General features: G+C 43.2%; 1 protein-coding gene and 1 long non-coding RNA gene across 2 annotated transcripts; one reads left to right on the top strand and one right to left on the bottom strand.

Annotated features, from left to right (window-relative positions):
- Positions 1-798: 798 nt before the first annotated feature.
- Positions 799-1,362, bottom strand: LOC139287326 (uncharacterized). Its single transcript, XR_011597419.1, has 3 exons — positions 1,333-1,362; positions 1,079-1,143; positions 799-903 (listed from the first exon to the last, which is right to left on the bottom strand). It is a non-coding gene; the product is annotated as an uncharacterized lncRNA (long non-coding RNA).
- Positions 1,363-11,306: 9,944 nt separating this feature from the next.
- LOC139287580 (growth arrest and DNA damage-inducible protein GADD45 beta-like) lies at positions 11,307-12,894 on the top strand. Its single transcript, XM_070908687.1, has 4 exons — positions 11,307-11,539; positions 11,720-11,821; positions 11,929-12,151; positions 12,260-12,894. The coding sequence occupies exons 1-4, from the start codon at positions 11,496-11,498 to the stop codon at positions 12,371-12,373; spliced, it is 483 nt and encodes a 160-aa protein (XP_070764788.1). The 5' UTR covers positions 11,307-11,495; the 3' UTR covers positions 12,374-12,894.
- Positions 12,895-15,623: the final 2,729 nt, after the last annotated feature.

A 15,623-nucleotide genomic window follows, 5' to 3' on the forward strand; every position in this document is an offset into this window, starting at 1 on the left:
TGTGTGTGTGTGTGTGAGAGAAAGAGTGTGAGAGAGAGAGAGTGTGTGAGAGAAAGAGTGTGAGAGAGAGTGTGTGTGTGTGAGAGAAAGAGTGTGAGAGAAAGAGAGTGTGTGTGTGTGTGAGAGAGAAAGAGAGTGTGTGTGTGTGAGTGAGAGTGTGTGTGTGTGTGTGTGAGAGTGAGAGAGTGTGTGTGTGAGAGTGAGAGAGTGTGTGTGTGTGAGAGAAAGAGTGTGTGTGTGTGTGTGAGAGAAAGAGTGTGTGTGTGTGTGTGAGAGAAAGAGTGTGTGTGTGTGTGTGTGAGAGAAAGAGTGTGTGTGTATGTGTGTGAGAGAAAGAGTGTGTGTGTGTGTGTGAGAGAAAGAGTGTGTGTGTGTGTGTGTGAGAGAAAGAGTGTGTGTGTGTGTGTGTGAGAGAAAGAGTGTGTGTGTGTGTGTGTGAGAGAAAGAGTGTGTGTGTATGTGTGTGAGAGAAAGAGAGTGTGTGAGTGTGAGAGAAAGAGAGTGTGTGAGTGTGTGTGAGAGAAAGAGAGAGAGTGTGTGTGTGAGAGAAAGAGAGTGTGTGTGTTTTCAGGTTGTTTGAGGTTAAATGAAGTTTCCTGGAAATGAATTTCAGTCTGTGTAATGTCCCCAAAAGGGACCTAAGACAACTTGTGTGTGTGGTTGGAATATACAGCATGAAAAACAGAAATAATAATAATAATAATAATGAGCCTTTACACGTGTTGTGAAAGAAGTTATATCTTAATGAACCCCAAGTTCTCCATCTTTCTTTTTAATAAACAGAAACATTTGAACAGAGCCGTTTCTGAATGCCGCTCAAAGTTCAACAAAGACAACGTTCAAAATACACCAACGTAAAGCAGAAGGTCCCGGTCGCACTCTGTCCCACAATCCTCTCTGCCTCTAAAGCAGGAAGCAGAAAAGAAAAGAGATTAAATACGAAGGAGGCAGAGTTCAGCTCCTTGAACCTGTTCAAGAAGTCACTGCTGTAACTTCACAGGTTCATCAGTCCGACCTTCGATTTCAGTCACTGCAGTGACGAAGACGTCGGCCGGTTTCTGATCAGCTGTGAACCTACCCACGCTGCTGTTCATCCTACAGTTCCCACAATGCACCTGGATAGTCTTTCAGCCATTTCCTCACCTGCAGTTTGTAACACAGACTGCATGTTAGACATCTGTAGTCTGATGACATCACTGTGATGTCATACAACAGATTTCACCAGCAGCAGGAAACTGATGTTTAACTTCCATTTCATAAGTCTTTGTAGTGAGTGTGAACAAAGTGTGAGCAAAGTGTGAACAGGTGTGTTCAGTGGGGATGGGTTCTTACCTCAGTCTTTAGACCTGAACTCCTGTTGAGCCTGAAACACACACACAAACTTCAGATGTACCATGTGACCTCACAAACTGTTTTAATAACAACTTTTAAAGTAAAAGTTTCAGAGTCCAAATTGTTTATTTACATTCAACACTGCCTCTGACTTATTTAGATAATATATTATATTAATTAGGGCTGCAGTCCAATAAACACATTCAAACTCCAGAGACCTTGGAGCCAGCAGAGACCCGGAGAGACCCGGAGAGAGCAGAGAGCCAGCTGACGGTGTTTCAGATCTGCTGTTGGTTAAAGACCACTCGGAACACGTTACTGACCATGTAGCTGCCGGTGTGGAAACCACACATGTACCAGAGCATCAACATGCTGGAGGTGGTGTCTGCGGCCGGAGAGCTGCTGGACTCTTTCACACCGAATGTCCAGAGAGGAGGAGGAGGAGGGATGAAGGACACAGGGCCCTGGAAAGGGTGACACTTTGTCAGACTGATCAACAGAGACAATAATAAATATTAGTGAGTCACTTTTACCCCTGAGCCCGACTGAGGAGGAGGAGGAGCAAACGGAGGGAAGAATGAACAGCTGTGATTGGTCGGTTTGTGTGCTCCGCCTCCCTGCTGGTTCCCTCTCTTCTTCTCTTCTTTCTCCACTTTACTGGGTTTCTCTTTAACCTGCCGACACAAAACACAACTAATACTGGATCAAGTTCAAGCTGAGAGAACATTAATAAAGATGCAGTTTGATTAACAGATAGATTAAATGGTTAATAAAGTAATGCTTAGTTGTGATCATTTCATTAATAATTCATTGTGTTGCACATTAAAAACCTTCTAGGACAAATATTTGTTTTCCAGGACGTAGAGGGTATTCTTCCAGGAACTTTCCCAACTAAAAATCTGCACTGAAGAATTCCAGGATGGTTTTCCAGGATGCCGGACAGAAAACTCTTTTAGAGCTTTCAACTGCATTTCACAGCCTTCTTCAGCAAATGGAAATGGTTCAATTTGGTCACATGACAACAGGTGTAACCTGGATGTTGGGCAGCTGGTGGCAGCTCACCGCTGACGGAGACTCACCCAGGAGGAGTTCTGCTCTCCCCTGCTCCTCTTGCAGTCAGACGTAGTGCTGGTTCCAGCGGACCTCCAGCTGCTGCCCTGCAGGATCAGATGTTACTGTTGAAGTTAACGCTTTAATGCTCCCCCTCGTCAGGAAGCACTTTCCAAGACCACGTCAAGGACTTCCTTCATTGTGGTTCAGGAGGACAGAACATAATATACAACAGATTCAATAGAGTGAGTGTGTGTGTGTTTACGACATCATTTTTACATACAAAGTGTGACAGCGAACGTCCTCCAGAGCTCGTGGTGAAGAAACAACGTCAAACAGACGGAGAGGTGACGCTCATCTCTCATACAACGTCAGAGTGGTGATGTGTTGTCATAGAAACAAAACCCATCTCTTACAGAACAACACTGTGGACACGAGACTATATGGACCCTGAAAGTGTTGACTTAAACCAGGAACCATCAGATCAAAGACAAGACTATGAACCTGAAGAGACATTTGAGTTTTTGATCATCACATTTTAGTCAGTTCTCTAGGACTACTAAGATCTGATCCTCAGTTCTAGTTCCAGGTCCAGGTCTCTACCTTGGCTGCAGCGGCTCTGCTGGGTCCGTGGAGCTCATTGGGGTTCAGCAGGCGGCTGACGTCCTGCTCCTCCTCGTTGTTATAGTTGTCGAAGCGAACGCGGCAGCGGTGACCTTTGACCCACAGAACAACAGCTGGATAAACCAGACCGTCCTCCGAGTACACGGCCCGACACCGAGAACCAGGTTTCCAGTCCTGACACACAGACAACAAGGTACTGCACACAGTCTACTCCCCGTCACGGTCACGTATATGAAGGGGTTTTTAAAATGAAAAGCATCTCTGAATAAGATGATCTAAGTTTTCAATTAAGGCGTACATGTTTGTTGATTAGAAAATGTTTGGTGTCATTAATCCATGATAATCAATGGATTCTAATATATCAAGTTTTAATGGCATGTTTTTAGCACACTGCGTTTTTGACCAAATGAAATTAAAATGCTGACGGGGTGTGTTTTTGATGTGTGTTGCGTGCTGACGGGGTGTGTTTTCGGTGTGTTGCGTGCTGACGGGGTGTAGGTGGATGTTACCTGCACGTTTTGACTCTGGGTTTGCAGAGCAGCATCTGGACGTTGGAGCGCGCTCAGTTCCACGTCCTCCTCGTTGCCATAGCCCTTGAAGTGGACTCTGCAGCGCTCTCTGTCCAGAGACGCCACAGTTGTTGGATACACCTGCCCGTCCTCTGACCACACCGCCCGACACTGAGCCCCCACCACCCACTGACAGATGGAGACAATTTGCTGCACAATATGTTCTTTGCTGCTGAAATCATTAGTCAATTAGTGAGACTGTGTATCATTTACATTTTTTGTACTAGTGGCAAGACAGTACCTGAGTCCAAATACCAAAAGTATTTATTTGACACCTTATATAAAAAAAAAAAATGTTTTTATTTATTTAAAAAAAGGCAAAGCTGTCAAATGGAAAGAACTGCTGGTCCTTTTAGCCCACATGTTTTATATTAAACCTGGTTCTATAAACCTGCTGTGACCCGTCTGTGCAGTCTTTACCTTTGACCCGGTAATGGATTCAGCTGCAGGTGGAGAGACCGTCTCTCCGTCCAGCTCTCTGTCCCTCTCTCGGCCCTGCTGTCTGTCTTCCTGCTCTGGCGTCTTTCTGCTGCCCGTCTCCTTTGAGGCTGCACATTCTGGCAGGTCAACCTGCACACACAGAAAAACACTGACAACCCAGAATCACACAAATATATCAAATATAAATGTATCCTACATGTTCTGAAGTGCAAGAACAAGACCCATCAGACTCCATTCAAAAATGTGCCAAGTTTGTGCCTTCATACTTGGGATTAGCGTTAAGTGTAAATTTGCCAGAACCATGTTACAAACATTATTAAAGATTGTTATGAAGAAACAGTCATTCTGTTACATCTGAAAAACTGTAATATATACACTTTGAAATCAACCTGCCAAAACGGTCCATCGTTACTTTCTATCGTGTAATATACCGGTGATCTTTAAGTATTAGCTACAATTGCCAGAACTTTGAATGGAGTTCGGTGGCGTGATCTCACTTGTCATGTAAATCATAGACATTTTAGCGCTCTACCGTTACCTGCTGACAGCCCGGTAAAGTCACAGTTAATATCACCAAACCGCAACTACTTTAGTTATTCTTGCAGCAAAACCTTAAAATGTAAAAATTAAAATCAAACCTGTGAAATTTCCAAAGCGACTTCAAAAGCTTCTGTGAGAGAAGTTTCGTCTTTAACGTTGACGGAGTCCTGCGGAGAGAAACGACTTCAGCGTCAGCAAGTAACGGAGAGGCGTTAGCTAGCAAACAAGCTAAAACTAGCAACTCAGTCATGTTAGCCAAACCGCACGGTCGGTCTGGTGCTATTAACTAGCCATTCAGTTCGTAGCTAGCTCGTCAGCCCGTTTGCGTTAGTTAACTAAGTTAGCTATACTTGGTTAGCGGTCATTTTTCCGTTATTAGTCAGTTCCACGGTGTCCGTTTTTTAAATGAACACAGATAATGATAATTAATAAAAACGTACCGGCTCCGCGGCTCCGTGCAGAGCAGTGTTTTCTGTCGGTTCACTCATGGCTGTCAATCATTTCACAAAGGTAAACATTTAACCGCGAAAACAACACCTGCGTCCCGTTAACCTGAGAGGAGGCGACAGCTTCCGGCCACACATTTCAAAATAAAGTATTCATCACTTCCGGGTAGTAAAACTAAAATCTTTAGTTATACCTGGCTTTTATTTGGGCAGTTTAAATCACACATGTAAAATTTCTGTATTTAAGAGAGTTTATAAGAAGAGTTGTATGAAACTACTGGCTATATGTCATGATTACAATATGTAAATAACTAATAATCTCCCATTTTAATTATTTTTATTGTTTTCATTGAGCTATGAAGTTGAGTTGTTTCTCTCCTTTTTCTTCACTTGTCATAAATGCTTACTCCTAGTTCACTTTATTATCCCGGTTGGGAAACTTGACTTGCAGTCAGGGGCACAAGATAAAAAAACAAAAAGTACAAAAATGTTTCCTGTGCATACAATATCCAGAGCACAATAAAACAACCGAAACATCTCTAAAATGCTAAATTACATGTGCAGATTAAGCAGGGTTAATGCACAGGGAATACAGGGAATGTGCCTTAAACTGATTTAATTGAAGCTACATAATGCCAAATTGTTTGTATGTTGATGAAGAAGGGTTGATTAGAAATAAATATTAAATAAATGTCCATTCAGATGTTCTAGAGCAGCAGCTGTGTGTCCGTGACGTGAAGTCGTCTGTATTCGTGTTAAAGAGGCTGTAACATCCAACAGCACGCTGACCCTTTAAGTTTCATCTGATTTGAAGTCCTGATTATTTCCTGCAGCATAAACATTTCCTCACACAGAACACAAAGTCATGGATATACGTAGGTTCTCAAGTCTGTTCAGAGGTTAGATTGGAATCTAATCTAATTTTATTTAAATCTGTGTCGAGGAAAGAGGAAAAACCTTCAATAAATCCTTCCATGTTTGTTGTTTAACACGAAACAAATCAGGAAGAAGCCTCTCAACATGCAAACGACAAACTTCAACATTCAGCAGCTGAGTGTGTCGACTGTTAATGAAGGAAGAGAAACATGAGCTGTGTATTCTGAGAAACAACCTAACTATCATCTCGATGAGCCACCAGACTCTGGAGGATAAATCGGTGATTTAAGGACGTGTGAGATGGAAATGAGGCTGAGAGGAACGACTGCAGACTGAAGAGATGAGTGTCGACCAGCAGGAGAGTTCACACTGCAGACACACACACACACATTAAATAAAGGCGTGTGTATTGTAAAATTAAAGGTTTAATTAGTCCGTTTGTGGATTCACCTTGCTCATCAAATAAAGAAGTTTAAGTCAAAAACGTCTCGATATTAAACCCACAGCAGGAAACTGAATTTTATTCCTTAAAACAACTTCATTTTTTTCCTTTAGGGTCCTAGGTTCCTTTCCTTTTACTTCTTGAAAATCGTTTAGACATTTTAAGACACTAAATTGTCATTCTATACCTTTAAAGCCCCTTAAACTGTTATTTAAAACCTCTCTGAAACTGATTTTATGCCCCCCAAATCCCTTAAACTTTAATTTTAATTTCCTCTATTTTCATTTCACACTTGATTTTAATTGTGATTTTAACCTTAAAAGACCCTTAAACTTTAATTATATGCCTCAAAATCTCCTTAAACTATAATTCTGTAGCTAAAAAATATTTAACAAAATACCCTTAAACTTTTTCAAATGACAATTGAAGTATAAGATGCAGGAAGTCAGTAACTATGAGATAAAAAAGTAAATCTTCACTTCAGCAGGTTTTCTTCACATTAAATCCAGTCCCCCAAGACCCCTGAAGAGACACAAACATGTTAAAGACATTTCAGGATATCATAATACATTTAAATGAGTTTCTATCATGTGCTTCTCTTCTACTTTTGTTTGTTAACTTTGATAAATTGACTTTTGATCCTCAGTCGTCAATGAGCCCTCTGACATGAAAAGTGATCTGAGCTGATTCCTTCGTTACAATGTGAAACCCTCCTGAACAGGTAACTGAATAATTATCATATCTGTTGTCCTAGTGACGCAGGACGGGGACACACTGCGCTTCTCTGTTCTTACTGGTACTGAATAAAGAGACTATCATGTGATTATTTTCTGTTGATCTGTTCATTAAACTTTCTGTTGTTAACGTCAACAAATCAACAGATCAGTCATCAATTAACCAATCGACACCGATCAGGGATCAGTTTCACATTAAGTGAACCCACTCAGGAACTGAGGCCTTTATTTTATATTAATTTAGACCTGAAAAGGCCCTTAAAGTTTTACTTTATACCTTTACAGATTCTAAATTTAAAATTTTAAACACATAATTATTATATATTTAGAAATATTAGAGGTACTAAATTTACCAGCTGAGGAGTTTCTATCGGGATTCTTTTCTGTCAAGTAGCTCATGAAACTTTCTTTTGTTAACTTCAATCAAATCAATGACTGATGATCTGCTGATGGCTCGTCAATGAGCCGATCAGCTCGTTATTACTGACACCAGTGGCTGACGAGCAGTTTCACACACGAGAACTAAATCCTGAACTTTTTACCGGAAAAACGCCTCAAACTTAAATTTTGAAATTTTGAAATTCAAAAGATTTTAGTAAGAAAGAAAAGTTTCTATCGTAAGATTGTTTTCTGTTCATTGAACTCAAACTTTCTTTTGTTAAAGTTAATAAATCGATGATTGTTATCTGTCGATCAGTCATCAATGAAGTACTTTCACATTAAAAGCCCAGAGGGATTACAGTGAGATTGGGGCAGCCTATCGACTGGGATCACTGATTGATTTAATCAGAGGTCATGTGATCAGTTTATATCCAATCAGCACTTCACACTTGTCATTAATGAAAGCTGTGATTGGCTGTTAACGAGCCTCGTCACTCTGCAGTTTGACCCTGATTAACTTCTGATACCTCATCAATAATCAGTCTTTAAAGGGTCCTTGTGCAGGTTTACGGCTTAATGATGTGTTTTTAATGTGCAAGGATCCATTAAAGACAGATTCTAATCAAACATCATCGTGTGACTAAATGTACTAAATTACAGAGAACTGAACATATGGTGTGAATGCCGAAAGCAGAAAAAAATCTCTTATTCTTTATTATTATTATTATTATCATTATTATTATTACTACGCCTGTTTTTTTGCACCTCATCTCCTTCCACTTTTTTCAACATAGAAACTTCATTCAAACATCAAAATATTCAAGGTTTTACAGGAACATTTTTGCATTGAAGTGAATGGAGACAATGTTCAAAATCTTTTTTCAGCTGTTAACTGCTCATTCATACTTTCAGCATCTTCCACACATTCTACGTATTATTCAACTTTCAAATCCCATGAAAACTTTGCATTAGTGTGTATGTAGTGACCTCCGTGACGTACACCTCCAGTTGTAGGAAAGTCCGTGCTCTTTCCTTGGATGTAACTGTGGATCAGCGGGACTCTGGGTTCTCTCAGTCGGCTTCAGACCGACGGGAATACGAGCCCGCTGGCCCGCAGACTCTCATGGTAACCCAGAGCACACATTTTAGGAGGGAGGCTGAAAAAGGGACTTTTGTAAACTGCTCCTGTGCCCACATTTGTGACACCAAACACACAAAACTCACACCGCGCCTTCAGCAGGACGTCTTCTCTCTTACGGTTCATTTATTTAGACGACAGCAGTTACAGTCTTTTCCTAGTAAGCAGGAGTTTGAGAGGTGCGCCTCAGCTAAAATCACTATGAAATGAACCGTCTGAGGCAAGAGTCTCAAAGCGGTTACCGTCACCATGGCAACCTTTGACCACACCTGGGGACACACAGCTGATTGAGATCAGCTGATTAGTGTTTGACACACACACACACACACACACACACACACATCGTCTTCTAACTCATCCAGTTCAGCATCAGACTTTCAGCTCTCAGCATTCACACCGCAATTCCTTCACAAATTACATTTTCTAGTTTTTTTTTTCTTAAACTCCAACTTTTAAACTTTACAACCTCCTTAAACATTCATTTAATACTTAAAAAGTATTAAAATTCCCTAAATGTTAATTTAAAGGACAGTTTGAGTTTAATGTATACCTTTATATATAAAACGCCTCTTGAGCTTAAATTTAAACTTTAAAGTTTAATCATTTAGTTAATCATTTAGTCATACCTGAAACAAATCAACCTTCTTAAACTTTTAGTTTTATGCTGTGAAGTGAAGAAGAAGTGTCCTGCAGAGGTTACAGATGTTTGTCAAGGAGCCTCAGTTTCAACGTCACTGAAATGTTCAGCGTTGTAGTCAAAGAGTTTTTATGGTGGATTTAGGAGAATATTTTCGAGAAAAACGAGGAAAAGAAACTAAGAAAACTGCAAAGAAAAAAACAAAATAAAACACATTATCTAAAAAAAATACACAAGCTAAAACATTTGAATCTAAATATGTGAATTTGTGAAGTAATGAATGTTGCAGCAAAAAGAGAAGAGTATTAAAAGCCTCCTGTATGATCCGGATCAGACCAGCAGGGGGCACAACAGGACCAGAGGAAGACAAACCTCCTCCTCATCAGCAGAGATCAACTCTTCCTCCTGTCACTCACTCTCTCTTTAAATGAAAGATATCGTATTAGTTTCATTATTCAATATATTATTGAACCTGAAGTTGACTTTATTGTTTAAAATATAAATGAGGATGATGGATCATCATCATCAGCTGACATCAGAGAGTCAAATAATAATCCTTGAAATACCTTGAAGAGACCTAAAACCCCTCAAGCACTTTTGCAGCAGCTCCTGGAACTTAAGAACTCCTTTCAAAAACCTCCAAATAATTTCACTCATCGTCATATTAATGTTAAACTCCAAGTTGAGCTTAAACTGTTCGTTCATTTAATTTAAAGATAAATGACTTTCAGGAGTAAAACAACCAGTGAAACACATGTTGCTGTCCCTCCTCAGTCCGCTGATGATGAAGAGGTTTCATTAATCAGCTAATGAATCGAAGTGGTCTGTGTGTGAAAACAAAGACCCCAAATTTACGAAAATATCTAAAATACACTTAAATAAGTAATAAATTATATAATCTTAAAAATCTGATGTAAACCTGCAGCAAAAACTCCTTTATCTGTTACTAAAAGGGCTCAAAACCCGCTTCATGAACCCTGAAACCCTCAGGTCCCCAACAACAACAGCCCCCCCCAGGACTCCCCCCTGCATGCGCCCCAGTTCGGGGAACCGGTTTCAGTCCCGGGAGTCCCGGCGTGTTTCAACATGCCCTGCTGGTTTCACTGCTGCAGTGTTACCGCGGGGCCACTGGGGGGCGTCTGAGACCTGGTTTTACGCTGCTGGCAGTCCGGATCAGTCCTGCAGGATGTGACCGACCGGACATGAGTGTGACAGGAACATGTGGCGTGAACACATGAAACACGCATGTGCAGGTAGCTGCGGCAGAATGACTGAGTGCATTTATTCAAAGAAAAACGTTGAATATGAAGCTTATATGTTTTATTCTGATTGTTTTAGAACACAGTCCTGTTCTGCTGCGGCTGCGTCAGGGTCCAGGTCCAGGGTCCAGGGTCCAAGAACAAATGAAACTCCATCTGTTCATAAAAGAGAAACACAACTGTCATGTGGATTTCGCCTCGTGTTTATCAAAACGCATCTTTCCATCTTTTATTTTTAACTCTCCTCTTGCACAACCTGCAGCCAGGCCTCCGTTACACAACGCAGAAACTGCTCTGCTTCAACACGGGGCTGATCACCTGCTCCAGCTTCCCTTAAGTGCTTCTGCAAGAACCACACTCCATTTAAAGAAATGATTAATTTATGTTTCGCCGCTGCTGTGCGGCTGTATTTGGGTGTTTGTGTGTGATGTGATGTGGGTGCAGTGTCGGGTGGAAGCTTTCTTTACTCCGGCTGTGATTCAGGTGAATTCCGCAGCTTCCCCCGTGCGGCAGCACCAGATCCTGGGATCAGGGAAAAGGGGCAGGGATGCAGATCTGGAAATTCCTCCAGTCAGAAAAAAAAACTCCCAGTAAACAAACTGGGAGAGTGTGAGGAGAAATAGGAGGAGGAGGAGGGAGAGAGAGCGGGGGATTCTCCGAAAACACCCACGTGGGTTCTCCGGCGTCTGTTGCGCGCTCAGCCAATGGGCACAGAGTACGGGGGATCTATTGACAGCAGCGGACCAATCAGACAACGAGCGGCTGGGCGGGGTGACGCCCGCTGCGGAGAGCGAGTATAAAGGCCGGAGAGTTTCGGCTTTCAGCAGCACAGATCTCTTCTCACTCACACATCACGGACTTCTTTCTCCATTTGTGAACTCTGCGGACTCTGGAAGGATCTTTGTACCGATCTGGATTACCGCTTGTTGGGACTTTATTCCGGGACTTTAACGGAACAGCAGCCTGCCCGCGCTGTGGATATTTCTTTTTATCCTGGATATTGTGGATTATTTTTCTGACTTCAACATGACTCTGGAGGAGGTTGTTGGATCCAACAGCACCGAGAAAAAGTAAGTAACTGATGCGTAATTACGCACCGGCACTGCACGAGTGTCAGACCACATTTTAGACCGACTACAGAGCAGTTTATAATCCGGTATTCTCACATGTTCTGGGTATTCTGTCCAGCTGTTTGTGTGCTCGCTCTGCGGGTTTCGGTCACGTTTCTAACCGCCTCTGTGTCTCTGCAGGATGGAGACGGTGAGTCAGGCTCTGGAGGAGTTGCTGGTCGCAGCTCATCGGAAGGACTGTCTCACGGTGGGAGTCTACGAGTCCGCCAAACTCATGAATGTGTAAGTTATATTTTCCACAGAAGAACCGCAGCTTTTATAAATTACATCTTTTAATATGAGAATATGATGAAGCTGACATCAACCCTGGTCTGCCTTCCCCCCCGCAGAGACCCGGACAGTGTGGTCCTGTGCGTCCTCGCCACTGATGAGGAGGATGAAGACGACATCGCGCTGCAGATCCACTTCACGCTGCTGCAGGCTTTCTGCTGCGACAACGACATCAACATCCTGCGGGTGTCCGGCATGAGGCGGCTGGCTCAGCTGCTGGAGGAGGACACCAAGGACAGCAACGGCAACGAGCCCCGGGACCTGCACTGCATCCTGGTCACTGTAAGTCCACCTCCGTCCTTCTACTGCAGCGGAGTAAACATGAACATGAAATAAACTCAGATTGTTGTGTTACCGGGACTCTAACCGTCCTCTTCCCGTCTTTTGCAGAACCCTCCGGTGCAGCCGCTCCAGTGCACGGCCCTGCAGAACATCAGCAGCTTCTGCGAGGAGAGCCGCTGCAGAAACCAGTGGGTTCCCTGCCTGGAGCTGCAGGACCGCTGAGCCGGACCGAACCGAACCGAGTCAGACCGCTGCGGAGCGGTGAGAGAGTCAGTCCAAACGGCCGTCCTCCTGCTGAAGAGGAATAACGGCGTTTGAGTGGAGCGAGGGGCCGGACCGAACCGGGGCCTTCCTGCTACCTGATTGGGTGATTGGTTTGGCCGGGGGCGCGTGAGATGTCCGTACCGGTACCGGACGGGTTCTGAAAGCCGGACCCGGCCTCCCGTTAGAGGAGGGGAGGACTGTGCGGGAGGATTCAGGTCCTGGAGCTGCAGAGAGGGGGAGATTTGTAATGAAATGTCACGTGACAGAATCTGGATGTCACGTGACTGGACTGATGAATGAATGAACTGAGGAGCTGCACGTGAAGCTCCGTACTACCTGAGCCGCAGGTGAACGGACGGATATTATGTGACGTCATGTTTTATTATGTCTTTTTATTGGTGAATGGAGTTACACACTGACGACAGCTGCAGAGTAATATATGTTTATTGAACCTGATGAATAAATTATTGAAGGATAAATGATTGATTTCAGAGTGTTTCATCCAGGTGTGTGTGTGTGTGTGTGTGTGTGTGTCTCATCAGTTGAGTCACAGAAGGTAAATCACAACATTTAATATGATTAATGCTGCAGGTTTTGATGTGCAGTGATGTTAAATTGTACTGGAGGAAACGCACTATGTGGACACGGTCTCTGTCAAACACTGGACCAGTTCTTCGGCTCCCTAAACATCCATCAAATGAAACAGGAGGAAATCGCAATGTTCTATAAAATGTCACAGCAGTGAAACTGGTTCCCCGGTGACGTCTCCAAACATTCAGTTCACTGTGATATGACCCTTCTTTGACCCCATACATTCGTCTCATGGTGACAATCTGTACATAACCAGGTTGAATTTCTGTGACACACATCTCTCTTGTAGCCTGTAGGTCAGCCATGTTGTCATTACTGCAACTCTCAATATTCCTGTCTGAGTCAATACAACCAAGCTTCAGCTGCAGAGACACGATCCAACAGAAAATGACATGCAAGAACGTCCACATGACCGCTGAATGGCTGCATTTATAAAGCGCTTTACAATTTGCCTCTCAGTCACACACTCACACAGTCACACAGTCACACACTCACACACTCACACAGTCACACACTCACACTCACACACTCACACAGTCACACAGTCACACACTCACACACTCACACACACACTCACACACTCACACAGTCACTCAGTCACACACTCACACAGTCACACACTCACGCAGTCACACACTCACACACTCACACACTCACGCAGTCACACACTCACACACTCACACAGTCACACTCACACACTCACACAGTCACACACTCACACACTCACACAGTCACACAAAGTGTGGGAGCATCGTGGGTTCGGTGTCCTGCGAGCTGCTCTGCCTCCTGAGGCCGGGCGCTCGTGTTGGCTGCGTGTTGAAAGGTTGCAGAACTGTGGGAACGTTTTACTGTGAAAGCAGAAAATCAGAGTCTGACCGTGATCGCTGCAGGAAGAAGAAGATGGATGCTCACATGAGTGTGTTGGCGGAGATCTTCACACCACCTCGGTTTCCATAGTGCCGTCTGTAGTGTGTGTGTGTTTTCAGAGCTGTGATGAAGGCAGTTTGTTCTTATTTTGTGGGAGTTGAACCTACAGTAGTGTTACTGCCAAGACTTTCAGTAGCAGTTTCCCCTGCTTCCAATCTTTGTGCTAAGCTAGGCTAATCCACTACTGAGGCCTTCCAAAACATCACTGTTACTTACTTAATAACATCAACTTCATTTTGTCTTTGACAAGTACATTGTTTAGAGGAGGTCATGTTTCTATAATGCCATCAACTGAGTTAGCTTCCAGGTCCTGTTAGCTTAGAGTTAGCTTCCAGGTCCTGTTAGCTTTGAGTTAGCTTCCAGGTCCTGTTAGCTTCGAGTTAGCCTCTAGCTCCTGTTAGCTTCCTGTTAGCTTAGAGTTAGCTTCCAGGTCCTGTTAGCTTAGAGTTAGCCTCTAGGTCCTGTTAGCTTATAGTTAGCTTCTAGGTCCTGTTAGCTTCCTGTTAGCTTAGAGTTAGCTTCTAGGTCCTGTTAGCTTAGAGTTAGCTTCTAGGTCCTGTTAGTTTAGAGTTAGCCTCTATGTCATGTTAGCTTCGAGTTAGCTTCTAGGTCCTGTTAGCTTCAAGTTAGCTTCTAGGTCATATTAGTTTCGAGTTAGTGTTTCTGGTTCCAGTCAGCTGGTGGTGAAACTCAACCTGTCAGTTCATTTCTAAATATCACAGAGAAACTCAGTGTGTGTGGGGGTGGGGGGTGGGGGGGGTCCCTCTGTTCCTGATTGTGGACTTTATCCGCTCTAGTGTTGACAAAGCTGCCACCTTGGAATTACAAGATAAAAAACTAGTCACTTCTGCTGACTCAAGTTTGCCTTTTTTATGATTTTATTGTGTGTCACTTCTGGAGAAAATAAATCTCTGCATTCTGAGGCCCAAAGCAAATATTTAATGATTCAATTCAAAACATCAAATGGAGTCCACACCTGCACAGGAGAGTCTAAGTCTAGATACAGGGCAAAGTTCACAAAAGCTGAGGAGAAGTCTTCATTATATTCATGATTTCTGATACAAGAGGGAACATCAGACTCTCAACAGGAGTCCCTGATCTGGCAGAGAAGACGACAAAACAGGTTTTAATGTTAAATGTTTTTACTCGGACTGTTAAAAGTGTCTGTGGTGTTAAGGTTGGGAGTCACGTTGGGGGGCGCAGGGTCTGAGGAGCTTTGACAGGTGAGGAGGTGACATGAAGAGTTATGAAGGTGAGAGATACAGCAGCTGCATTTTGAACTGGTTGGAGAGTGAAAGAGACGCTGCTGTGGTCAAGTCCACATGAATGAACTCTGCATTTGTCCGTGTTAGATAAATAAGAGGAGGTGAGCTCTGGAGATGAGACGCAGGTGAAAGAATGATGCTTTAGTGATGCCGTTCATGTGTTTCTGGAATACAAGTGAAGAGTCAAAGTGGTGTCTGCAGGTCAGATCAGGTCCTCCGAGCTCAGCATGTTTCTCTGCTTTTGTTGGAGAATAAAAGCCGAACGTCTCTGATGTAACAAAGACAGGTGAAACTAACCTGCAGTGTGTGTGTGTGGAGGGTGTGGTGGGTTCACTGACTGGAGGATCAGAGAGAAACAAAAGGACGGCTTCAGGACATCCAGTCTGCAGGATTTCACTCCAACAAGAGCTCAGATCATTAATAAA

The sequence above is a fragment of the Enoplosus armatus genome, chromosome 7 (genome assembly GCF_043641665.1).
Source record: "Enoplosus armatus isolate fEnoArm2 chromosome 7, fEnoArm2.hap1, whole genome shotgun sequence".
Taxonomy (NCBI): Eukaryota; Metazoa; Chordata; class Actinopteri; order Centrarchiformes; family Enoplosidae; genus Enoplosus; species Enoplosus armatus.

Excerpts from the sequence above, each read along its gene's own strand:
- LOC139287580 (XM_070908687.1), top strand. The coding sequence starts at position 11,496 with ATGACTCTGGAGGAGGTTGTTGGATCCAACAGCACCGAGAAAAA. Across the intron at positions 11,540-11,719 it reads TCCAACAGCACCGAGAAAAA|GATGGAGACGGTGAGTCAGG; the intron begins GTAAGTAACTGA and ends GTGTCTCTGCAG. Across the intron at positions 11,822-11,928 it reads TCCGCCAAACTCATGAATGT|AGACCCGGACAGTGTGGTCC; the intron begins GTAAGTTATATT and ends TCCCCCCCGCAG.